The sequence below is a fragment of the Puma concolor genome, chromosome A1, assembly GCF_028749965.1.
Source record: "Puma concolor isolate L17-30 chromosome A1, mPumCon1.1.hap2, whole genome shotgun sequence".
NCBI lineage: Eukaryota > Metazoa > Chordata > Mammalia > Carnivora > Felidae > Puma > Puma concolor.
In genome coordinates this window covers 228,290,370-228,318,356 of record NC_141667.1, presented here as the reverse complement: position 1 = coordinate 228,318,356, position 27,987 = coordinate 228,290,370, and the positions used below count along the sequence as shown (strand labels likewise).

Below are 27,987 nucleotides of genomic sequence, written 5' to 3'. Positions count from 1 at the left end.
TTTTCCATCTTTTGGATGTTATGACTAATGCTGCTATGAACTTTCATGTACAAGTTTTTGTGTGGACATATGTTTTTATTTCTCTTACGTAGATACTTACCTATGAATTGATTTGATGGATACTATCATAATTCTGTGTGTAACCACTTGAGAAACTGCCAGCCTGTTTTCCAAAGTGGAAAATTTCATTTCATCCACAGTATGTGCGGTTTCCAGTTTTTCACATCCTTGCCAACATTTGTTAATTGTCTTTTTTATTCTAGCCATCCTAGTGAGTGTGAAATGGCATGTCATTTTTTATTTGCATTTCTGTGTTGTCTAATCATGTTGAGTATCTTTTCATGTGCTTATTGGCTATTTGTATGTTTTCCTTAGGAAAATGTCTATTTAGAACTTTGCCCATTAAAAAAAATATGGTATTTTCATTATTGAATTGTAGCAATTTTTTTTATTATTCTGTACACTAATCTTCATTAGATATGTGACTTGCAAAGATAGTCTTACATTCTGTAGATCACATTATGTTTTAATTTGCATTCCCCTGATGACAAATTAAATTGAGCATTTTTGTACACTTACTGTCTTTTAGTTATCCACTCTTATTAAATACCTGTTCGAAGTGTTTATCCTTTTTCATATGAATTGTCTATCATTTTTTTTACTGATTTGTGGAAATTCTGTTTATATCCTGTATTTGAGACCTTTGTTGGAGATGCATTCTGAATATCACTTCCTCTGTAGCCTGATTTTTCACTCTCTTGATATTTTTAATTTTTTTTAACGTTTATTTATTATTAAGAGACAGAGTATGAACAGGGGAGGGGCAGAGAGAGAGGGAGACACAGAATTGGAGGCAGGCTCCAGGCTCTGAGCTGTCAGCACAGAGGCCGAAGCGGGGCTTGAACTCAAAAACCGCAAGATCATGACCTGAGCCACAGTTGGACGCTTAACCGACTCAGCCACCCAGGCGCATCCTCTCTTGATACTTTTTGATGAATAAATGTCCTTAATTTTAATATAGGTCACCATTTCATTTTCTTTTATGATTATCCCATTTTGGAAAGAATCTTCAAGATTGTTTTGGCTATTCAAGGGTATTTGCATTAACATCTATATCAGTTTGTTAATTTCCACCAGAAAAATGCTAGGATTTTCATTGTGTTTCATTGTGTTATATTAAACCTTCCAATTCATACATTTGGTGCATGCTTCTATTTACTTAGGACTCTTTGGTAGAATTGTGGTAGAAAACACTGTCTTTTTGCTAAATTTATTCCTAGATTCTTGAGGTTTTTCAAATGTAAGTTTTTTTTTATCACTGACATATAGAAATATAATTGATGTTCATGTTGACCTTTTATATACGTCTTGCTACTCCTCTAATTCTCGTAGTTTGTCAATTTTTCAGAAACATTTACTTGTAGAAAATTTTATATTTTCCTAATACTTATTCTTTTTGTATTTTTCCCCTTGATATTGTACTAAGACTTACAGTATAGTGCCAAACAGAAGTTGTAATAGTGAGCATCCCTATCTTATTCCAGAGCTCATGTGCAAAGCTTTCAATAATTAGCCACTAAGTATGGTATATGCTGTAGATTACTTTCAGTAGATTTTAATTTATTTTTTAAAGAATGTTTATTTATTTTGAGAGAAAGAGAAAGAGCACATGCAAGTGAGAGAGGAGCAGAGTGAGAGGGAGAGAGAATCCCAAGTAGGTTCCACACTGACAGTTTGATCTCCTGAACCATGAGATCATGACCTGAGCTGAAATTAAGAGTCGGATGCTTAACTGGCTAAGCCACCTGGGCACCCCTAGTCGATTTTTAAATCAAATTAAGAAACTGTCCACTATAAGTTTGCTGAGAAGTTTTCCTTATCATAAACAGGTGAATTTTACCAAATGTTTTTCTGCATTATTTGAGAAAATTAAGATGTTTCTTCAATTATTTCTTAGTGAATTATATTAATTACTTTTCAAATGTTAAACCATCTTTATATTCCTGGAATCCTATTTAGTCTTAGATCCATTCCTATCCCAATCAGGCTTGCTTATTTATTTATTTATTTATTTATTTATTTATTTATTTTAACGTTTATTTATTTTTGAGACAGAGGGAGACAGAGCAGGAACGGGGGAGGGTCAGAGAGAGGGAGACACAGAATCTGAAACAGGCTCCAGGCTCTGAGCTGTCAGCACAGAGCCTGACGCGGGGCTTGAACTCACAGACCGCGAGATCATGACCTGAGCCGAAGTTGGCCGCTTAACCGACTGAGCCACCCAGGCGCCCCCAGGCTTGTATCCTTCAAATGGCTCATGTCAGTGTCACCAGTAGTCTTCATATTGTTACATCTTAAGGTTTTCAGTTTTCATCTTATTTGGTCTGTTAACATTTCAGTTTAACATTCTTTCCTTGAAATGCTTTCTTCAATTGTATTTTGTAATAGCATCCTTTCTTTGTTTTCTTCCTACCTCCTTGGTCTCCTATTTTATTCTCTCCTACTCACGCCTCCTCTTTCTCAATTTTAAGGACTGATTTTCCTTTCACATCTTTCATCCTTCCGTTTTCTCTATTTTAGTTAATAGCATTGCCATTCACCCATTAGTTCAGACCAAAAATATTAATACTTTTTGACTCTATTCACACAATAAATCCATATTCTATGCAAATTATCTTGTCTTGGTATTAAAACATATCCAGAATGAATGACTTCTTCCTACTTACGATCCTAGTCCTTTCTATATCACATTGATACCATCCTGTTTCAATCACCATCGATCACCATTGGTTATCCACAGTCTATTTTTCTTGCAGTCAGACTAATCTTCCTAAAATATGCCTTACTTTACTACTTCGTCCTTCTCAAAGTAAATTCACAATTCTCTTACCTTTGACATCATCTCATTATACCCCTTCAAGCTTTCTCTGTTACAGACGCACTGGCCATGCAAAAGCCTTTTTGCCTTTCCCTTAAAAGCTAAAATGGCAAGCATGAATCCATGTCAAGACTTTTGCGTTTTCTTTTCACATTGCTTTCATCACGCATTTTGTAGATGTCCATATGGCTTGATTCTACACTTTTATGATTTTACTTATGACATCTTATCAGAGAAGTCTTCACGCATCCCTCTAAATAGAATAGTAGCCCTTCCATAGTCATCACTATCTCTCTACTGATTTTTGAGAGCACAATTCAGACGTTTTTTACTTGTTTATTTTCTGCCTCTTTTCACTAGAATATAAGCATCAGCTGGATGAAAGCAGGGACTGTATCTTTTTTGTTCTCACCTTATTGTTGTGTCTTCAGGACCTAAAAGAGTGTCTGCCTCAATAAATAGTTGTTGGGTTAAATTGAATAAATGAAAAGCACTTTCATACTTGTTTTAGTACCTAAAAGAATGTTTTTCACCATTACAGATGAATATTCATACTGCTTTATTTTAAACATCAGTTCCTGGGTGAATAGTATAGATAATAAAGTTTACATTTTTATTTTTATTTAGTTAGTTTTTTAAAGTTCCATTTTTATTTTATCATCAACTAATAACAAGGTAATAGTTAACTATCACTTAGCTTTATGTCCTTGTCATAGAAGGTGTAACTTAGTGGGGCGCCTGGGTGGCTCAGTCAGGTAAATGTCCGACTTCGGCTCCTATCATGATCTCATGGTTCGTGAGTTCAAGCCCTGCATCGGCCTTAAGTTCCCTTGTTAAGGGAAATCAGCAAGGTTTGAAGAGATGAGAGGATTGTTTATCATAACTCAAAGAGAAAGTTTTTTAGTTCTGGAAGAAATCATACCCAACTGGAGTGTGGTCTTAAGTAAAAGAATGTGGTGTATTGGCCTGAAAGGGTGAAGCTAGTAGAATAAATACCCCAACTTCATTTTCTTCCTGGCCTCTAATTTCCTGCTGGTGTCTCTAACTAGTCAAACCCAACAGGAAGCCAACAGGCATGGGAGCCTCTGGAGCACAAAATAGGATGGGGAAGGTTGGGGAGTAGATCAGCACAGCCAGTAAAACCTATATCCTATATATCCATTAGGTTGGGCTTTAGGGTTTGGTTGTCTGAGGCTCCATTATGTCATCAAGGACCTAGGTTTTTTCTGTATGTCTGCTCTGCCAAGTCACTGATGATTTTATTTGATGATATAGCTGCTGTCCTTTGTGGTAAAAAGAAGGTTTCCAGGTAGACTTAGTGCTGTAGGCCTTCACATCCAGATTGGGGGTAGGCAGAAGAGCTCCCTTCTGCCAGATACTGAAGGACATCCGTCTCTCTAATTTGATAGTCAGCTTAGGTCTTGACCTACTTTGAATCATTTGTTGCCATGAAAATGTTGATGCTGGTTCTCTGAACTAATTGCTTTCTACCTGTCTCCCCCAAACAACAGCAACAACAACAACAACACATAAATGATTCATATTGGATTAAGCTATTTGAAGCTCAATCTTGGTGTCCTAAAAGGAGTGAGATGGATGTTGAGGATCAACTACTTAATGATGTACCTGGAGTAATTAAAATAATTTTCCACAATTTCCTAATAATATAGTATATATTCTGTATGTGTAGAGTGGTTTCTGCAATAAAAATGAACATTTCTGGGGCGTACAGGTGACTCAGTCAGTTAAGCGTCCGACTTTGGCTCAGGTCATGATCTCACAGATCCCATGTCGGGCTCTGTGCTGACAGCTCAGAGCCTGGAGCCTGCTTTGGATTCTGTGTTTCTCTCTCTCTTTGCCCCTCCCCCTACTCGTGCTAAGTCTCTCTGTCTCTCTCAAAAATGAATAAACATTAAAAAAAATTTTAAATGAACACTTCTGGTAATCCATTCCATGGTGGGCCACTCTAAATGTGGGAAAGACCTCTTCTTACTGAATAGCAACTTCTCCCTTTAACATCTATTGCCCCTATTTGATTTAGTTACTTATGGAGTGAAATGTTATCATCTAACTTTTTCCCCTAGCTTCTCAAGTTCTATTTCCAATATCTTCTATCACAGTTCATATAGTTCATTTTATAAGTTATGTGTTCAGTCACCACACAAAAGTACTGTTACATAGTTTAAATTTCAGAGCATACAGTTTACAGATTTATAACTATAAATTATCCAAGTATAACTCTCTTTTTAAATAGCTTTACTTGAGAAAATGACAGCAAATATCAAAATAAAAAATATTTCAAAGCAATCATTCAAACGAAACTCATTAAAGCAGAGTTGGATATCTTCTTTTCTCCTAATCTGTGTTTTGTCTTTTCTTATTCTCTTCTGCTGAGGAATTATGGCAGGCACCAGACACAAAAAAAAGATGAATAACATAGTATTCTCTTTTATAACAGGAAAGAAAGACATGTGAATAATTAATAGTAATGCAAGGCAGGAGGAATAAGTACTACTTATGGTAAAGGTAACATGCTACTGAAGGAACTTTCATTTTCTGCCTGGTAGGATTTTGAGTAGGCCAATAAAAAACAAAACAAAACACAGTTTTAGAAAGATATTTCCTAAAGATAAATGTTAGAATAAAAACTACTACCCAAGAGCTTAATTGCTATGAAAAAACTGATACTTTTTTTTTTTTTTAGTAATATGGAAGGAATGCCTCATGTGATGCTTCTAGTGTATCTTTTTATAACACAGAGCAAGTTGAAAACTTGTTTCCAAATTATGAATTACTTCCTCAAATGAATACGTGCATAATGGCCAGTCTGATTTTATATTGCCTTATTGTTCTTTGTAAACACATGACAGTTTTATAGAATAAAATCTGATCTCTGAAAATGTTTATCTAGGAACAGGATCTGACTGTTCTGTTTCAGAATTTTAAGTGTAAAAGTAGGATTTATCAGATAATGTTCTTGAAATCATCATTACTGAATAAGAATATAGTCTATAAGATAAGCTATCTGAAATGATAGCTAGTGAAGGAGCTGGCTAAAGCTTTATATAACCATTGATCTCTTGTTTTAATTTTTTTCCCCTACCCATGAATAAAGTGGTTAAAAATTTTAAAAACATTGCATTCTACTTATTAAAGTTCCTTTAAAATGACTGCCCAAGCTTTGATTTTTCTTTTTCCTTAAAGACTTATTTGTTTGTGTCTTCCACTTCCCACTCTTTAACAATTCAGCTACTTGTTAGGATCGTTTTTCCATCTTTTTTTTAATTTTTATTTTTTTTTTTTAATTTTTTTCAACGTTTTTATTTATTTTTGGGACAGAGAGAGACAGAGCATGAATGGGGAAGGGGCAGAGAGAGAGGGAGACACAGGATCGGAAACAGGCTCCAGGCTCTGAGCCATCAGCCCAGAGCCCGACGCGGGGCTCGAACTCACGGACCGCGAGACCGTGACCTGGCTGAAGTCGGATGCTTAACCGGCTGCACCACCCAGGCGCCCCCATTTTTCCATATTTTTAAAAAATTTTCATGTAAAGTTTTTCTCCCAACCTTTGTTAGAACCATTGCTTATCTACTCACCACTGGTGTTTTGTCAAACACCTAGTAATAAAAGCCTAGTTTAAAAATAATTGCTATCCACATTATACTTCAAACTAATTGGTACCTACTCAGTAACACCTTTTCATAATCACCCTTCCACAAATTTCCTGTCCACTCTGTGCTTTTTCATGTACTTACTAACATCTGACTTCTTACATATTTTACCTTTTTATGTTGTTGTACGTCCCGGGCTTCTCCTTTCTTAGACTTTGAGTTCTGTGAAGGCAGGGCTTTTTCAGGGCTTTTTGTTAACTGTTCTTTCCATGGTGCCACAGAGAGTCCCTGGCAAATAGTAAGTCCTCAACATGCATATTTTCTGTATGACTAAATGAAGAGTATTGAATCTACCTTTAAGTAAAGGAAACAGATGCAAGGGGGTTACAAGTTGAGGGAGCGTGGCAGAGAAGGCACATGAAGGAAACTGGTGTTGTATAGGCAAAACTTATTTTCCAAAGAAACAATTTATTTGGCTCAATGAAGAGTTTTCTAGTTTTGAATTTTATTTTATTTATTTTACTTTTATTCCTTTAGGTACCTTCATCAGTTCTCACTATTTATTGTCTCCTACCCTAATTCATACATTGTTGTTAACTATTTGAATATTATACTCATATGAGTTTGTGACCCCTTATGAAATGCATGGCATGCTTACGTCAAATTTATTGAGTTACCTTTGTTATGAGCGTGATGAGTGTAGATATACCATAGGGAAGTAAAATTGGTAAGACAGTTCAGTCCTTTTTAGACCTCAATTATCCTATACTATTATTTGGACTTTAATCCCTGGTAATGGAGATAAAGATGTGATGTGACCTGTGCTTCAGGGTTTAGTGGTAGGTGATTCTTTATCCTAGGGAGGATCAAAAAAGGTCACCAGATGAGGAAGGAAACATTTGTGTACTAATACATATTTTTCACAGTTGAATTTGAATTATCACCTTTAAAATTTTTTTTTCTTTTTTTTCAACTTTTTTTTTTTTTTATTTATTTTTGGGACAGACAGAGACAGAGCATGAACGGGGGAGGGGCAGAGAGAGAGGGAGACACAGAATTGGAAACAGGCTCCAGGCTCTGAGCCATCAGCCCAGAGCCTGACGCGGGGCTCGAACTCACTGACCGCGAGATCGTGACCTGGCTGAAGTCGGACGCTTAACCGACTGCACCACCCAGGCGCCCCTGAATTATCAGCTTTTAAAGAACAGCATTTACTCTATAATATTTTCATCTGAAATTATACTCCAAAGCAGCATTGTCCAGTCAAAATTTAATGCAAGCCTTATATGTTATGTAAAAATTTCTCATAGGGGTGCCTGAGTGGCTCAGTCATTTAAGTATTGGACCTCAGCTCAGTTTGTGATCTCGTGGTTCATGGGTTTTAGCCCCATGTCAGGCTCTGTACGGACAGCTCAAAGCCTGGAGCCTGCTTCACATCCTGTCTCTTTCTTTGTCCCTCCCCAAATCACGCTCTGTGTGTGTCTCTCTTTCTCTCAAAATAAATGAATAAACATTAAAAATTTTTTTTAAATACAATAAAAAAATAAAAATGTCTCATAATGTAATATGCAAAATTAATACAATAATGTATTTTATTTAACCTTATATATCCAAAAATATTATCACTTCAGCATATACTCAATTAAAAAAGGATAACAGATACTTTGTATTGTCTTTTATTCTAAACCTTCAAAATCCAGTGTATACTTCCTTACAACACCATCACCTGGGACTAGCCACATTTCAAGGGCTCAGTAGCCACAAATAGCTAGTGGCTGCTGTATTGACCAATGCAGCTTTAAGGTTTGGTTTAAATTATGGAAGGTCTGTCATTTCTCTAAATGGCATTGATAGTAGGTTATGTATTGGTGATGGCAGTTGAAAATCTTGATGGAGTGTTTAGAATAGAGGTATTGTTACATGAAGCTGTGGAAGTATAAAATATCATCTAGGGACAGTGGTTTTATAGGAACGAAAAGATAAGTTTCAGCAGTCCCCACTTTTTTAAAATTTTTATTTATTTTTAATATGAAATTTATTGTCAAATTGGTTTCCATATAACACCCAGTGCTCATCCCAACAGGTGCCCTCCTCAATGCCCATCACACAGTTTCCCCTCCCACCCACCCCTCATCCCATCTTTTTTTTTTAAATAAACATTTTGTAAGCTAATTTTAAAAATTTATTTATGTATTTGAGAGAGACAGACAGCATGAGTTGGGGAGGGGCAGAGAGACAGGGAGAGGAGAGAATCCCAAGCAAGCTCAGTGCTGACAGTGTGGAACCCTGTGTGGGCCTGGAACTCACAAACCGTGAGATCATGACCTGAGCCTAAACAAAGAGTCCAACACTTAACCTACTAAGCCATTCAGGTGCCCCATCAGTTCCCATCTTTTAAGCAGAAGGCACTGGGGAGTAATCTGAGGGTCATGAAAGCCAAAGGGGGCAGTATTTCCAGGAAAGTGAGATTTGCCTTTTTAAATGTGTTGTATTTGTCCATGTGCAACTCATTTGTGATTTTATGAAGAAAGGCTTTAGTGGAATGGTGGGGTCAATTTGTTTTCCAGTTGGTTTGGATCTCATGATAGTTCTCTTTCCCAATATTTGTGTGTGTGTGTGTGCGTGCGTGTGTGTGATCATGGTATTAATTGTATTCCGTTTTAATTTTCTTTGAGATCTCTTCTTTAGTCAACTCACACAAAAATGGGTTGAGACCATTTTTATTCATAACTTACTTTATTTCTTTAGCTTGGGTTGAGAGTGGCATTTAACCTGAGTTATTTATCTGCAGGTGTTCTGGAAAGGGATTCAGATAACAAACTGTCATTTAAGAGAATTATCTTAAAATGTTATGTTTCTGAATATAATTAGATTTTGAATGCTGAAGGAAATACACAGTTTTATATTATACTTAACGTATTAGGGGTGGATATGGAAAATGCATATGTACTTATTGCAAGTCAGCAGTTTTAAAATGTGATGTTCTGGGTATTTTTAGCTTGAAAATCTTTTCATTTTCTTCAGTCATCAAGAGTCCATATAACTAGAGCTGTCCTGGAGCAATTTTTGTCCTTTGCAAAGTACCTTGATGGCTTATCTCACGGAGCACCTTTGCTAAAGCAGCTTTGTGATCACATTTTATTCAACCCAGCCATCTGGATACATACACCTGCAAAGGTATACGTTTTGTTCTCATTCATTTCATTTTAGCGTAATATTATAAATTATAGTTATGGACCTAAACTCTCCAGTGGAAAGCATTTGTTTGGACTTTTCGACCTGTTTTATAATCAACCTGAAGCAGTTGAATTCCACAGAATCAGCAATCAAAATCTGAAATATGTAAATATTAAACTAAATGAAACTATAGTTGAAATTAAACTGATCTAATAACTGCATTCTGAAGTTAGTGGTTGTGATTCATATCTTTCCAAGAAAGAATTTGCTACACTGATTATTAAGACTAAGAAAACAGAAAGTAACAGGTAACTAATTATGCCATGATAAGTACAATCACAGTGACTGGAAAATTGCTTTTATTGTAAATACAGAGTTTATATCATGATTGTAAACATTATTTATTTAAAAATAAAGATATACATTGTTTTTTAGATATCAAGATAAAATTTTTATTTTTTTTTTACCTAAATTTAGCCAGATTTAGCCCTTTATTTATTTATTTATTTACTATAGCCCTGTTATAGTCTACTGGAAGTCAATAATAATGGACATTTTTCATGAATGTGAGCTTCCTTTTACAGTTTTCAAGTTTCCCATACAACTTTGGTTACATAATATAAGTTCTGACCTTTGTTGTTTAGCAAGTTAATTGTGGTGCTAAATTCAAACTTGACGTTTGTTCACTTTTTAAACAAGATGTTTGGCTTGTCCTCTCTCTGCTTACATGCTTAGATTCTGATACTGTGGGAGTGGGTTAAGAAAATTTGAAACTACCTGAACTTTTAGGATATAGGACTATGTATATTTTTTCCAAGTATGATATAGCTGATAGATATTAGTTCTGTTTCTTTCAGCTGCTGAAATATACTTTGATTAAAGGCTTTAGTCTAGTTAACTTCTTAAATAATTTGGTTTTCCATTCAGATACTTTTGATAGATTATTAAGTCATTTACAATTATTTCATTGGTAATAGCCACTAGATTACTTTTATTAAAATAAGTTTTATTAGAATGTGTTGGCTGCAGATTTTTTTCAATATAAATAATATTTAATTAAAAGTTATTTTTAACCTCTTAATAAATGGTTCTTTCTTGGCCTTTACTAATTTGCATTTAAATTAAAATGTATATTTATAATAAACACTTGAGGCATTTTAAATTTATTTTAATGCTTTGCTAATATTCTGTATTAGGTTCAGCTCTCCCTATACACTTACTTGTCTGCTGAATTTATCGGAACTGCTACCATTTATACCACCATACGCAGAGTAGGAACAGTATTACAGCTAATGCACACATTAAAATATTACTACTGGGTCATTAATCCTGCTGACAGTAGTGGCATTACACCTAAAGGATTAGGTAAGTACAACACTACCACTGTATTCATGGTACTATTACTGTTCTGTATGCTGAGTACTGTTATAGGGAACAGATGTGCATGGTTATGAAAATATCCTGAACTATTGTCTTTCTTAGATAGTAGCCTTATGTGTTGAGAGCTTTTTGTGATAGAGAAGTTTATGGATTTGTAATATTAAATTATTTTTAGAATAAAGTCAGGTAAAAAATAATATTCTACCTTTTAGCCAGTGTACTTGTTGATACTTGGGAAGATATAGGCATAGTATTAAAAACAGATGAAACTGATCATGGCCACTGTGTTCTAATATAGTTGTTTTGGTGCTTTCAGATTGTTGCCTTTTGTTTATATTTTACCCCAGACTTTACCCTTTATTCTAAGTATAGTAGAAATTAATTTTATTCTTCATTGTGTTATTGCTAATTTTCCTAATTATATAAAAATACATACTCAGCATAGAAAATAAAATGATATAGAAGAAATATATTATTTATACCCAAATCCCAGGAATAGTAACTGTTACATGTTTGGTGTGTGTGCTTCCACTAAATTTCATTGAATTGAATGTATGAAATACTTAAACTCTCTTAACAAAATTGAGATTTTCTTGATTTTTTTTTTCTTATGGGTTTTTTTTTTTTTTTTTTGGCTCTACATAGCAATCCAAAAGAATGTGCCATTTACATGTTTCTAAAATTTTTATTTTATTTTATTTTTTTAACGTTTATTAATTTTTGAGAGACAGAGAGAGACGGAGAATGAGTGGGGAAGGGGCAGTGAGAAAAGGAGACATGGAATCTGAAGCAGGCTCCAGGCCCTGAGCTGTCAGCATAGAGCCTGACATGGGGCTCGAACTCAGGATCCGTGAGGTCATGACCTGAGCCGAAGTCGGATGCTCAACTGACTGAGCCACCCAGGCGCCCCTGAAATTTTGATTTTATAAGTAATGCAGTGTTTACACCTGTGTATATAATAATTAACTTCTGTCTTTGATTTATGTAGGATTATTGAGAGTAGTTACTGTGTAATATGTTAGAGTGCTTTTCTCAGCATACTCACAAAGACATTGAAAATTTTTGTTTTATAAAAATCTTTTTGGGCGCCTGGGTGGCTCAGTCTGTTGAGCGTCTGACTTCGGCTCAGCTCATGATCTCACAGTTTGTGATTTTGAGCCCCACATGGGGCTCTGTGCTGACAGCTCAAAACCTGGAACAAGCTTCAGATTCTGTGACTCCCTCTCTTTCTGACCCTCCCCGGCTCACACTCTGTCTCTCTCTCTCAAAAATAAATAAACATTAAAAAAAATTTTTTTTTTAATTCTCAGTAAGGGAAAATAAACGTAGAAGCATTCTAATATTCATTTATTAGCTTATTTTGTGTCTTTTAATGATAGGGCTTTAAAAGTTATATTATACAGTCTGATATATTATTCTGTCATTTATGACATTTTTATTGCTTTTAATCTTGATAATGCCTAAAATTTACTAGATGTTCACCATGAGTTTAAATCTCTGCTAAGCATTCCATCTGTTAATTTTGTTCAATTGTTTATATGTAATGTAATTATATATACATAGACATGTTTACACATACACATAGGTGTATACATATAGCTTGTAGTCGGTATCACTATTATTTTGTATGTCAAGAAGGTGAAAGTTGGTACAAAGTGATAGAACTAAAATTTGAATCATGTCTATGTGACTGAGAGCCCTTGTTCTCTAACACTATAGCATGGTAGAGTTTTCTCTACTCCAGGCACATCATATATTCACACATACTAATTTCTGCTTCAGAAGACTAATTTATAATTTACAGAAAAGTTGTAAGAATTTTATAAAGAATTACTAAAACTCCACCATGTTTCCCAGTATTTAATATGTTACCACATAGACTTCATCATTCTCCATTTTATGTAAATATAATCAGACCTACATATAGGTGTATGTATTTTTTTCTAAATCGAGAATAAATTGTAGATGTGATACCTTATTACCTTAAATACTTTCCTGTTTATTTCCTAAAAGACACTCTCTTAGATAACCAAAGGCAACCATTTAAATCCTGGTAATAACATTAATACAATGGTATCATCTAATCCAAAGATAGCATTTAAATTTCACCAATTATTCCAATAATACCCTTTTTAGAAAAAAATCTCTTTTTTTCCTCTTAATCCAATTCGAGAATCATATATTGCATTTAAGTTACCTTGTCACTTGAATATTCTTCAATATAGAAAAGTTATTTTTAGCATTTTTGTCTTCCATGACCTTCACATTTTTGAAGAATAGAAGCAAATTACTTTGTAGAATGTCCCTTAATTTGGATTTGTTTGATATTTGCCCATGATGATTCAGGTTTTTCATTTTTGGACGCAGTCACGCACAAGTCATACCAATTCTGTCACATTGTATCACGTCAAGAAGCGCGTGGCGTTCAGTTGTCGTATTACTGGAGATGTTAATTTTGATCATTTGATTAATGTGGTGTCTGCCAGTATTCTTCATTATAAAATTACTACTTTCTCTTTTGGAATAATAAGTATTTGGTGGAGAAATACATTGAGACTATGTAAATATCCTGTTCTTCAACAAAACTTCACTTACTGGTTTTAGTTCATCAGTGACTCTTGTCATAATTGATCTTTATTGTGATTGCTGCTAAATGACATTATTTCCTAAGCCATTTATTAGTTTGTAAGGAGGAACTTGTTTTTTTCTCTTTCAATTATTTGTTCATTTTATATCAGCAAATATTTCATGGATTTCTATTTTATTCAGTGTATTACATGAATAGTTGGCATACTTTCTCTGCAAGGGGCCACACAGAAATAGTTTAGGCTTAGGGAGCCTTATGGTCTCTGTTGCAAGTAGTCAACTCTGCCAGCGTATAACAAAAACAACCATAGACAGTATGTAAATGATTAGATACGGTTTGTTTCAAACAAATGGAAATTTTTAAGTTTTAACGGATTTAGCCCAGAGAGTATATACCCTGGGTTGTATCATTATTTATTCGATGTTAAAGTTGTCTCAGATTTGGCTAGTAGGAGACTTTCACCTTAGTTTTGGGGTCTTTATGACAGATGTCCATAATTTTTCAGTCCTGGCTCTTTCCCACAAGAGAGCCAGAGTTTTTGGTTCATGTTATACTTATCTCAGTCCTGGAATCAGACATTTCTCCAAGGAGCCCTGGTTTGGTTGGTGGATATGGTTTCAGAAACCAAGATTTGGATGTTAGTGTGCTTATTTGGCTTATTGCTCTTTGAGTGTTATCGCTTCTAGGCATTCTTCATGGATGTAGGAAACACAAGTTTATACATAGATACCTTCAATTCTGATTTAAAACCACTTGGTTCAGTGTAGTCTCAAACTTACTATATTTATAGCTTTCTTCCTTCAATATTGAAAAATCTGGCTTACATTATCTTTAATATATTTCTATATTTGCTCATTCTACTTTATGAAACAGTGTTCCGACACATGCACCATCACCTTCTCAGCTTTGACGTTGCCAGTCAGCTCTGACCATCTCTTCACCTCTAACTCTGGATGGTCCTTGTCACCTCCTTAGCCCTAATTGTTTCTTTGCCCCTTACCACACTCCTGGCTCTTGTTGTCTCCTCGCCATGACCGTGAAGGTCCTGCCAGACTTACTTGCCTCCTTGGCCCTGCCAAACTCTGGTGTCTCCTTCAGCTTGTTGGTTTCTCCTATCCCAGGGCCCTTAACGTGGCTGGCTCTGACTGCCTCAAGGAGACAGGAGGGAAGAAACCAAATAAATATATTGTGAAGAAAACTGACAAGAAAGTGGAGAGAATTTGTTTTTCTTTATAGTTTGATTTATTCTTTTTAATGCATCTTTTTATTTGTTATTTTTAATCCATCTGAAATTAATTTTGATATTTAGTAAAATGTGAGGTTCTGACTTGAAACGTAGCTTTCTAAATAACTTTTTTTAAATACCATTTGGAACTAAAATGCTTTCTTTTAACAATAGCCCATTTGTACTATGCTAGCTTTTCGTAGTACTTACTAATTCATATGTAGGCTCTGACTTGAGAGCTAGGATCTTTTTGCTTTGACTCTTATTTAATACTTTTGTCCCTTAAATTATTATTATATCAGGTTCACTATAAAAATTCATATTAACAGATATGGCAACAGATATCATTAGCAAATGGAATCATACAAAGGCCTATTAAAAAAAACAACTTACTGTTCTCTCAAGGAGCCAGTATTACCAGTCTTGTATGTTCTTCTACCCTCTTTTTCTCTGCTCATACAGACACAGTTTTACACGTGTCTACATGTAGGTCCTTCAGATGAAGCGTGTTTCATAATTTTCGTATTTTTGAATATGTCATAAATGCAAATATGTTAATATGTGATAAACCTTACATAGGTCTCACTAAGCTTAAGAAATAGAACATTACCATAAACCTGTATGTCCCTGTCCTTGGTCATATCTTCTTCCCATTCCTAGCCATAGAGATAACCCCATCCTCAATTTTATGTTTTATGTTTTTTGTTTTAGGTTTTTTATGCCTTTTCCTTACTTGAGGGCTTATTATTTTTTTACTTGTGCTTTACCATTTTGCTATATATGTATGGATTCCTAACCTATTGATTGTTTAGCTTCTGTATTTTATATAAATGGTACATTTGTGATTTGTTACATCACTCAATTTTATATTTGTAAGATACATCTTTTTTTTGTAAAATATGGATCTGTATCATGTATATGCTTAAAACCCACACATATGTATGTATTTTTTTCAACATGCTCTTTACATTGTACAATATCTGACAATAGTAATTATAGCTAACATTTACTGAGTGCTTATGATTAAAATGGACCAGGGACTATTCTGATCCCTTTACATATGTTGATCTATTTAACCATTACAAAATATCCTATGACATAACCACGATTTTTATTCTTATCCTTACGGTAGAAAAAGAAACAATTGACACTTTCAGACAGTATAAAACTTTTCTAATTTCATTAAATGGAAGTAAGGGTATTATTACTAAGATAATGACTGTCTCTACTGGGTTGGGATGGAGGATGTGATCAAGATGTAGCTCAGAGCTGAGGACTGGCGTGGGGTGAGGACTTCAGTGCACTGGAGCTAGCTGCTGTGCAGCCGATTGTTAAATATTCAGGGATTTTACAAACTCGTTTTTAAACTAAGTAGATTGATCTTGAATTCAGTCATGATGGGAACACTTACACAACAAAAATCAGAAATCTGCAATTATTTAATCTGATTTAAGTCAGGACCTCACCCCTCCACTCTTGTGTAGTTCCTTTACCTGCACACCGGTTGTTACTGGCTTTCTTTGCCAGTTTGCTGTCAGTGTTCAGTATCTGGATCTACAAAGTGATTATACAGGTATTAATTCTGAACTCTTCATTAAGGTGTATGTTTACATCTTCTATATATGTGCTATATTTCACCATGAAAAAGAGTTGAAAAATTAATACTAAATATTGGTAAGGAAGGAAAAGGTAGCTTGTATCCTGTTGCCAGCAGTGGGGCAAAAAATGTGGAGTGCAGTCTGGGAAATGAGAAAGAGATTTCCTTCTCAAGAGTAGATGGAATGGATTCTTTGATGATAATTTGCATGTAAATATTTATTGAGTGAATAAGATGTTATAAATTATACATAAAGTGATTTTTATTTTAAAACTTAAGAAGAAGCTATGTAAATCCTCATTGCTTCAAGAAAGCTTTATGGTTCTAGCTACATACTTAAAGGTATAATTTAATTATTACATTATATGTATGACATATATCATTGAATGTTCTCATTTATTGGTAATTAGATATTTGCAATTAATTGCTTTGAAATTTAGATGTTATGATGAAATTAACGTGTACTTTAACTGTTCACATTCATTTATTCACTCATAAGCATTTATTGAGTGTCCACCATAATATGTATTTAGTATATTTAAGTCACAAAGGAAAAAAAGCTGCAAAACAAACATTAGCATGTCACTTTTCTGTGCTTTATCATATAATGTGTGGGGTGAAATGGAGATGCTCTTTAAATGAAGACTGGTTTAATTGAAGATGAAAGAAATGTTAGGAAAACTTGGATTTGGGGGAAAAGGGAACCTATTAATAAAAGTAGGAAAAAAATAATGTAAACACTTGATGATTATGCACTTATGAACGGATGATATTATAATTATTTAAAAAGTAATTCTTTCCTCCAAATCTGAAGTTTGGCGAATAATTTGAAATTGCCAAAATCTGAAGATAAATGCTTGGATCCTCTGATATAATAGAAATTCGATAGCATTAATATTAACGAGTATTCAAATAAATACAACTATTAAAGAATTCCATAGTGTTCCAACATAATTGCATCATGTTTGTTGAATATCGTGAGGTTTTTTTTTTTTTTCCTTTTGTTTTTGTTTTTGTTTTCTGTTTTATTCTAGATGGTCCCCGGCCATCACAAAAAGAAATTATATCGCTACGGGCATTTATGCTACTTTTTCTGAAACAGCTCATACTAAAGGTAAAATAATTTTACATAATTTAGAATTTCAATATATTAAGTGTAAAAGAATTTTTGGCATAGTTTAAAATCAATATTGTAAAATTAGCAGTAGCTATCTTTAACTTATGAATAGCTTTTAACACTCTAAAGTAAATCTTACTGTTAACTTTTGTGAAACTTCACCTTTTGTTAATCCTTTTTTGAGATCCTCCATTCTAAGAGATATATCTGAAATGGAGAAGGAACATATGCATTAGAAATGAACATAAAGTTTTTATTCCAGAAAATAGTCTGTATACCTGTTTGAGAAGTCTTACATTCTATCTTTTATCACAGTAGGGTTTTTAAAAGATTAAGATAAAGAGAAATGAAAAACAAAGGTAATATATGCACAATTGATATTATAAAGTTTTGCAGTAATTTGTATCATTTTAAGAAAAGAATAAATTCTTAGAAAATAGTAATATGAATACAGTTTAGATGATCACAATATACCAACTCTTGATAGTGATGGTCAATCAAATCAGCAACTTCAAAAGACTAGATACAGCGTTCCAAATATTTACTTATTTAACTCGAAATAATATAGTCTATGAATTATGAAGTATTTAAACATTTAAATGAAAACATCACTACTTTTAAATTGTTCACATTTTTTAAATGATCGTTTTGATGCCTGTCTTTAAAGTTTTAATTTTAGATTTAAAATTAAGTAATACACATTTTTTTAAAAATTAGGACCGAGGGGTCAAGGAAGATGAACTTCAGAGTATATTAAATTACCTACTTACCATGCATGAGGTAGGACATGGTCTGGGTCTTTGTTTTAATTATTTTATTCAAAGCAGTAGAATAAAATATTAACTATAGAAATATTGGTGATCCTTATGCAGGATGAAAATATTCATGATGTGTTACAGTTGCTAGTGGCTTTAATGTCAGAACATCCAGCCTCAATGATCCCAGCATTTGATCAAAGAAATGGAATAAGGTATGATTATAATATTAGTATTATTAATAGACTTTAATTGAGTACAGTTTTGCTTTCTAGAATAACCCCTACTCTAGGAACTTTTGAATAAATACAGCAAAATCTTATATACAAGAAGGGGATAAGTGGAGAAACTAGTATTGATCTTCTAATACTCAAGAAAACTGGTGAAATATGTCAAGAATGGGTCTTGGGTCTCAAAAAGAATAATTAAATTGTTGCTGTCGTAAAGACTTTTCAAGTAGTGGGAAGAACAAATACGTATGTATATATTTTTCAGGAAGACAAAAGAGCATAGTATATTTCAGCAAAAGAGAGCACTAGAAAATTATATGAGTTTAGTCTCAAGAAATATATAGTGAACAGATTTGGAAGGTCCACATAATAGAAAGTTCAGATTTTATATTTTGTTGGTGACGAAATAAAATATTTTGAAAGGGGAACTGATTTGCTTAGAGTTCCATTTTGTTTTGATTTACAGTCAGCAGTGTGGAAAATGAACTGGAGAGGGATAAAACTGATGTAGCAAAAAGAGTAGAGAGATTATTTTATTCATCAGTATTGGGGATGATGGGTTAGGGCAGTGGCAATACAATTGGAACAAAATGACAAAATTAAAAGAGATGAAGACTAACTTTAGTCAGAATGACTGTAAGTAATTATGTAGATAAGTGAAAAACAGTTCCTTGATTAGTATTCTTATGAACTTAACCTATACCCCAGGCCCTTAGGGATTCTCCTTTTTTATTTTTGTGAAGTCTTAATTATTAGAATGAAGAGGAAATGTAAGTTATGCCGTATGCAACTCAGTGTGCTTCCACAAGTTACAAAAAGAATTTTGAAATAATATACCTGCCAAGGCATTTTATTAGCGCATCTTTTATTTGGCCATTTATATCAGCAAGTGACAGTTTTCTAGATCAGAGAAAACAGTCACGTCAATTCTATGTGGCTGTCCTATTTGTGATATCAATAATACTTTTGAGTTTACAATGGAGTTGCTAATCTGTTTGAAGAAGATTACACGTTTAATTGTTAACAACTACAAATATTTTCTTACTATGAGGTTGAATTATATAAAATTGCTGATACTTAACTGTTTACTAAATAAATAATGGCAGTTTCATATGTTCCAACCTAATAATATAATACAGTTATGCTTCTCTTCTTAAATTATGTTTAGATTGAACAATTAGTATCCTTGACCTTAGATCCTAGTATCTGCTTTATTTATTATATTAATTGATAAATGAATTAATTGAAAATATCCTCCTCATCCCTGTGGATGATACCAACCTTAGATTGATTAATATGAAATGCAGACATAGGATTTTTCATTACTTTGACAGGTAAAAATATGATCATACAAAGGAGAGTGGTTAGGTCTTTAGGGGAGTGAAATAGTAATTTAAATGTATAGTGTGAATGGAATGATTAGGCACAATGAATACCAAGACCTGGTTGCTCATGATTGACACCTGCTAAACGTGTCATATTGTCACCAATGTGTTCAAAACAATGACAGAGATGGAAGAATTTCTACTTCACTTTTTCCACTTGAAAAAAATGTGGTGACTGTAGGCTTTGTTAAAAATATGGAGGGGCGCCTGGGTGGCACAGTCGGTTAAGCATCCGACTTCAGCCAGGTCACGATCTCGCGGTCCGTGAGTTCGAGCCCCGCGTTGGGCTCTGGGCTGATGGCTCAGAGCCTGGAGCCTGTTTCCGATTCTGTGTCTCCCTCTCTCTCTGCCCCTCCCCCGTTCATGCTCTGTCTCTCTCTGTCCCAAAAATAAATAAACGTTGAAAAAAAAAATATGGAAAAAGTAGGCTTATTCTATAGGACATTTAATGGTCTGTATCCTAGAAAGTAGGTATGTAAGGATAACAGTTACATATAAAATATTTTCTGGGGAAACTTCTGATTAATTATAATTTATACACACTAAGAAATGAATACAAAGAATGAATTTAATTTAAGTTTGGTGATATTTTAACTGACTTTAAGGAAGACCGTGTGAAATATGAAATACAACATTGAACTGAGTAGCTAAAAATGTGGTATTTTTATATCTGAAATTCTTTAAAGAAAAGAACAAATAAGTACTTATCTCAATATAGACAATATTCTGACTTAATATAGTAAGCTCAAACAGATGAATTAGGATTCACCTAATTATCTTATTATATTGCAAGTAGATTCATTAACTGATTTGTCAGTAAATTTCCTATTCATATTGTATTGCAAATCCAGTGTTTGTTTCTTGTTTTGTAAGCAACACTTATCTAGTTGTGAAGAAAATCCTATGTAATGTTGATGAATGATGGCCCTTGATGTTTCCATGTTTCACTTGTCAATCATAATTTCTGTTAGTCCTGGGTGGATCTTACGCCTTTGTTATACCTAAATTTGAAGTTATTTCTAGAAAATGGGAATTCTATGGGAGTTTCTCGTTCCATGTCTGAAGCTAGTCACATTTTTAGGCTGTGAGCTTTTACTTCTGTTCTCAAGATTATTTTTTCTGTTGAAGGTTCTTTCTCACGATTTCCTGAATAGTTCTTTTCCTGACATGTATAACTTTCCTAGTCTCAAACTTGTTCTTTTTTTTTTTCATTACTGATCTTTGTCTTTAAACATTCTAAAAATCAATTTCAGTGTAAATACATATTTATTTAGGAACTTGAGGCTTTTGAAAAACTTCATCTTCTAAAGGAAATAGTTACCTCTAGAGTTTACCTAGTCTGTTCTTCAATTGAGTAACACACAAGTAAGAGGCAATATCAACAATATATTATTTTCTTTTTTAATAGTATAAGCCATTATTAAACATAAAACAGATGTCACTAGCTTTAAGTTATTTGTTTCCCTTTGTTAATGTTACTGAAATAATATAAAAATTGTACTGTATCTTCTAATACCAACTTTTTTGTTTGGCCTAGATTACTTCATTTTAAAAATATAAAATGACATTGTATTTTTCAAAAAGAATTTAATACAGTAAAGCATATCCCAATTTTATAGGCCCCACCACCACCTTCAAAGAACTTTCTTAAATTGTAGAATGAGTTTTAAAAGAATTATTACCCACTACTACCTTATAGAAAAAATACTTTTATGTTTTGAAGAAAACAAAAGATAAACATTTTTAGATATTTATAAATGTTATAATGAATATAACCCTATTCTTATATAGTATATGAAGTGCCTCTATAGGTTAGGTTAGGTTAGGTGAGGTTTTGTGTTGCTAGCAGAGACTTTTTTGCTCCAAGTAACAGAAAAATTCTCAAACCGATTAAAGTAAAAACAGAATAATGCGTTTGTTATAGAAATCTCATTAGGATAAGAACAAGGAATTGGAAAGCTAGAAGGAAACAACTTTGCTTTCTCTGCTACTTCCTGTATGGTTGCTTTGTTCTTCCTTTTGTGTATAGACTCATCTATGTGAACAAAACAAGACTGCATTATCCTTTCTATTTTAAATACTTTTTTTATTCAGGAGCCCCCAAAGTGCTAGATATTGTTTCTCAGAGCTCATTCCAAATGCTCAGAAAAGAGAAATAATTGGGCAACTATCTATCCATGATCCAATTAGGTATAAACAAGAAAAAAAGGTCATTATGTAGAAATGTCAGAGACAGTTCTAATAGAAGGGGAAATGTGGCTTAACTAATCATATATCTTAAAATAGAAAAAATGTCTTTTCAACATGCCTGGAAGGCAGTGCTTATAAGCAACGAATCACATTGAATGTTTGAGTATTTATTGGAAGACCAAGTTTATAGAAAAATTTGTAAAATATGATAATTTTTAATTTTTCCGAAGAATTTTAAATCCTGAGAGGTACTTTATATTTTTTATATTTATGGTTTGTTTGTAAAGTATATAGTGCTTCTATTTTTAATATTTGTAGGTGCCTAAAAGGTCATTTATTTCTGTATTTTTTAGAGTAATCTACAAATTATTGGCCTCTAAAAGTGAAAGTATTTGGGTTCAAGCTCTGAAGGTTCTGGGATACTTTCTGAAGCATTTAGGTCACAAGTAAGTTGATGTTTTTCATAATGAATTGTGAAAATATCTATTTAAATTGTATTTTTAGTAGTTTCGTATCTAATATAACATGAAATTTGACTTGAATAATCTTACAGTGGAAAAGAATAGCTTCCTATGATAAAGATTGTGAAAGTGTTTTATGAAAGCATGTTTATTAATAGTAGATTATAGAACAAATTCACAATTTAAGTAATATAGTTTATTTCTATTTGTTTGCTGAAGAAAATACTGTTCATCTTAAAGATGCAATAACATATTTCATCAAATCAAATAAATCACATATGGATATGATTTCAGTGAAAACTTTCGTGACACAGGGAATACAGTGTATATGAGAGCTGCTCTTTTGCTGACATGTTAAGTCATTATTATTTGTATTTTTTTCTAACATTGAGGCCTATGGATTATTTTTGTTATTTGAAGATCCTAGAATATTTCTTTTTTCCCCAAAGTCTAGAATTTAGATACTGTCACTTGCTGATATAATGAGTATTTTTCATATTATGTTGTCCAGTGCAAAATTATTCTTTATAAAATCCATTTTCTATACAAATGAGCCCAACAGGGTATCATTTAACTATTGCTAGATATGGAGCTCCTCTCAGAACCTCACTGTTGTCATTTCATTTTGGTACTTAAATTTGCAGAGAGTTTATTGATAACACTGATGAAAACTACACACGATCTAGGTAAAACATCTCAAACATGCTAAATAGTCTGGAAGAGTAGATATTATTTTTATTTTGGTACCAAATTGATAGTCAAGTAAGTGAAAATAGACATATTATAAATACAGGGAATAGTTCACCAAAACCAGGATTGTAGGAAGGAGTTATGCATATTTGAGGAACTGTAAATGTGTATTAGTTGATTGAATACTAAGACTGAGAAGCATGTGTACTTTTAATATTAAGAGAAAAGGACTGCTCATTTAACTTTGGTTAAGTAAGAGAAATTGACTAGGAGACATTAAAGGATTCTAGCCCTAGATGCAACCTCTTAAAAATTGTTAAGAAGACACATTGAAAAATATAGAAATGTGGAAAACTTAAGCAAAACTAACTAACAGAGGGGCACCTGGGTGGGTTAGTTGGTTAAGCCTTGACTCTTGGTTTTGGCTCAGGTCATGATCTCACAGTTTGTGGGATCGAGCCCCACATCGGGCTTTGTGTTGACAGCATGGAGCCTCCTTTGATTCTCTTCTCTCTCCTTTCCCTCTCTCTCTGCCCCTTGCCAGCTCATGCTCTCTCTCTCTCTCTCTCTCTCTCTCTCTCAATCTCTCTCTCTCAGAATAAATGAAAAACATTAAGAAATCTTAAAAAAAATAAAAAAACTAACCAGCAGATAAGAACACTCACTGGAAAAATATTGCTATAGAATACATAATAATTGCAAATATTAAATTGGTAAATAATTGCAATTATTAAATTAGCAAATTAGAAATTTACCATAAGTTTAAAAAGTAAGATATGAATTGCTGCTGAGGAAGGAGTACTACTAAGCAGAATTTCATGAAGTTAGAAGACATGGTAGGAAAACACAGAAGTGTTGGATCATAGACTAACAGAACTTTGGAGGAAAGTTTCTGTTTTATTTTTATTGAAGAAAAAAACTTCCATACAAATAAAAACGAAATCAGAAGAAACTCAAAGGAAGATGAACTATGTGGTTGGCATAGTAAGATACACAGAAGATAAAAATGAAAACAAGGCAAATAATATGAGAAATTTAAGAAATATAATAAGAGTTTAGAAGAATTAGAGAGAAAATGATTGCTATAGAAAGTATGGAAGTTCCAGTAGTGGCCTAAATTGAATTTCCAACTAAGAAAAGCAGAACAGTGGAACTAAACATATATTTAAAGCTATAATTCAGTGAAGTCCTAATATAAGATTTTACCATCCATTTAAACCAGATCATTCTGAGTACCAGGGAGAATTTTCCTAGAATGGTCAGCACAAAAGTATACTATTGGTCTTAAATATTAGTCTTAAATCACCTATTTTAAGAAAAATTCAATTGATCACAATAATAAAAACCCAGATCTATGTGCAAGAAACATACAAAAATAAAGTGATTTAGAAAGGCGGAAAATTAAAGGATAACTAAAGGTTATACCACATGCATACAAGTGAGGAAAACAGGAATCATCTTAATATTGACAAATTAGAAGTCAAACCAAAAAGCAATAAATAACATAAAGAAGGATACATAATGTTACAGGGTGAAACTTTCATAAAAAAAAATTATGGGATAAATAATACAATTACCATTAGTTTGAAATACTAAAACAAAGTTTAATCCACCTATCTTGGTTCATAAAAAATCCAGGGGGAATGTAATCTAAATAGTAAGGTAAATCTGATTAATATAGTTTGAAATCTGTACCATGTTAACATGGAACATTTATAAAAATTTGACATCGAAGTAGTATACATCAAAGAAGAATTCCAAAACATAGACAAAACAGACAATATTCTTTTAATAAAACACAGTAAAATTAGAAAATAGGAACAAAGTCAGAAACCAAAGTTTCTTCTACCTAGAAATTTAAAGTTTATTAAACAATTTTTGTGTCAATGAGAAAATACAAACAGCAGAATTTTTTCAATATTTTATTAAAATTATTGTATTGTATTTTATTGTATTTTATTGTATTTCATTGTATTTTATTTTTTATCATGAGTGTACTCTTTAATCCCCATCCCCTATTTCTCCCATCTCCCCACATACCCTCTGGTAACCATCTGCTTATTCTCTATAGTTAAGAGTCTGTTTCTTGGTTTGTCTCTCTTTTTTTCCTTTGCTTGTTTGTTTTGTTTCTTAAATTCCACATATGAGTGAGGTCATATAGTATTTGTCTTTCTCTGAATGACTTATTTTGCTTAGCATTATACTCTCTAGCCCTATTTATATTGTTGCAAATGGCAAGATTTCATTCTTTTTTATGATAATATCGACAATATTATTCACAATATTATCACAATAATATTCCATTGTGTTTCTATACCACATCTTCTTTATCCATTCATCTGTCAATGGACTGGGCTGTTTCTATAGATTGGCTAGTATAAATAATGTTGCAATAACCATAGGGGTGCATATATCCGTTTGAATTATGTTTTTGTATTTTGGGAGTAAATACCCAGTAGCGCAATTCCTAGATCATTGGGTAGTTCTATTTTTAATTTTTTGAGGAACCTCTATGCTGTTTTCCATAGTGGCTACACCAATTTGCATTCCCATCAGCAGTGCAAGAGGGTTCCTTTTTCTCCATATTCTCACCAACCCTAATGAGGTGATATTTCATTGTAGTTTTGATTTACATTTCCCTGATAATGAATGGTATTGAGTATCTTTTCATGTGTTTGTTGGACATCTATATGTCTTCTTTGGAGAAATGTCTGTTGATGTTGTCTGCCCATTTTTAATTGGATTATTTGTTTCTTGGTATTGACGTATGTCAGTATTTATATATTTTGGATACTAATCCTTTTTCAGATATGTCATTTGCAAATATCTTCTCCCAGTCTGTAGGCTACCTTTTAGTTTTATTGGCTGTTTCCCTTGCTCTACAGAAACATTTTAGTTTGACGTGATCCCAGTAGTTTATGTTGGCTTGCCTCAAGAAACATATCTAGAAAAATGTTGCTATGGCTGATGGTGAAAGATTACTGCCTATGCTCTCTTGTAGGAATTTTACGGTTTCACATTTAGATCTTTAATCAGTTTTTGTTTGTTTTTGTGTATGGGGAGAGATATTGGTCTGGTTTCATTCTTTTGCAGGTGGCTGTCCAGTTTTCCACACACCATTTGTTGAAAAGCATGTCAGTTTCCCATTGAATATTCAGTCCTTTGTTGAAGATTACAAAATCAGTGTGCAGAAATCTGTTGCATCCCTATACACTCATAATGAAGCAGCAGAAAGTGAAATTGAGAAAACAGTTCCTTTTACAACTGAACTAAAAACAATAAAATGTTTAGGAATAAACCTAACTTTTAAGAGGTGAAAGATCCATATTCTGAAAACTGTCAGGAGTGCGTGGGTGGCTCAGTTGGTTAAGCGTCCGACTTCAGCTCAGGTCATGATCTCGCAGTTTGTGGGTTCGTGCCCCATGTCAGGCTCTGTGCTGTCAGCTTAGAACCTGGAGCCTGCTTCAGATTCTGTGTCTCCCTCTCCCTCTCCGCCTGTCTTCCACTCATCGTCTGTCTCTGTCTCTCAAAAATATGTAAATGTTAAAAAAAATTGAAAACTATAAAACACTGATGAAAGAAATTTAAGAATACACAAAGAAATAAGACATTCCATGCTTATGAATTGGGAGAACAAATAATGTTAAAATGTCTGTATGATCCAATGCAACTTATAAATTTAATGCAATCCCTATCAAAATACCAATAGCATTTCGCACAGAACTAGGACAGACAATCCTAAAATTTGTATGGAAGAAAGTCTTGAAAAATAAAAATAAAACTGGAGGTATTGTAATTCCAGATTTCAAGTTATATTACAAAGTGGTAATAATTAGTGGTGCCTGGGTGGCTCAGTCAGTTAAACATCTAACTCTTGATTTTGGCTCAGGTCATGATCTCATGGGATCAAGCCCCGCATTGGGCTCTGTGCTGATAACGCAGAACCTGCTTGAGATTCTCTCCCTCCCTCTCTCTTAGCCCCCTCTCCACTTGTGCATGCATGTGCATGCTCTCTCTCTCTCTCTCTCTCTCTCTCTCTTTCAATAAATAAATAAATAGGGGTGTCTGAATGGCTTAGTCAGTCGAGCATCCGACTTCGGCTTGGGTCATGATCTTGCGGTTCATAAGTTTGAGCCCCACATTGGGCTTGCTGCTGTCAGTACGGAGCCTGTTTTGGATCCTCTGTCCCCTTCTCTATCTGCTCCTTCCCTGCTTGCACTCTCTCTCTCAAAAATAAAACATTTAAAATAAAATTAAAATAAATAGACATTTAGTAAAAAAAAATAATAAAGTGGTAGTAATTAAAACAGTATGGTACTGGCATAAAAAGTAGACACATAGATCAGTGGAATAGAACAAAAAACTCAGAAATAAACCCACAATTATATGGACAAATAGCAGAATTAAAAAAAAAAACTTTCACAAACCTGTGAGATACAGTTCAGGAAGTGTTTAGAAGAATATCCATAGTTATACAGCAATAAAAAGAAAATACAGAGAAAAATAATTAAAATGTCTAAGTTAGGAAAAGAATAACCAAATAAATGGAAGAAAGTAATTAATAAATAGACAAGTAGGAATATCATGATTTGGGATATAAAAAGTCATTTAAAAAGCTAGTTTTTTTTTAAGCTCATGACATAAATGGATGTCATCATAAAGCAACTTAATAAAGGACAAAAATATGAATGTATAAAATATAAT

The 27,987-nt window shown here is 33.4% G+C and overlaps 1 protein-coding gene across 12 annotated transcripts in view; it reads left to right on the top strand.

The window, feature by feature from the left end:
* Positions 1-27,987, top strand: part of NBEA (neurobeachin) — a 697,478-nt gene that overhangs the window by 159,151 nt on the left and 510,340 nt on the right. For all 12 annotated transcript variants that reach the window (XM_086713686.1, XM_086713662.1, XM_086713695.1 and 9 more), the window contains 6 exons: positions 9,514-9,666; positions 10,863-11,031; positions 17,490-17,569; positions 18,290-18,352; positions 18,445-18,542; positions 22,486-22,578. In XM_086713686.1, coding sequence (XP_086569812.1) covers positions 9,514-9,666; positions 10,863-11,031; positions 17,490-17,569; positions 18,290-18,352; positions 18,445-18,542; positions 22,486-22,578 — 656 coding nt within the window. The remainder of the gene's footprint in view (positions 1-9,513; positions 9,667-10,862; positions 11,032-17,489; positions 17,570-18,289; positions 18,353-18,444; positions 18,543-22,485; positions 22,579-27,987) is intronic.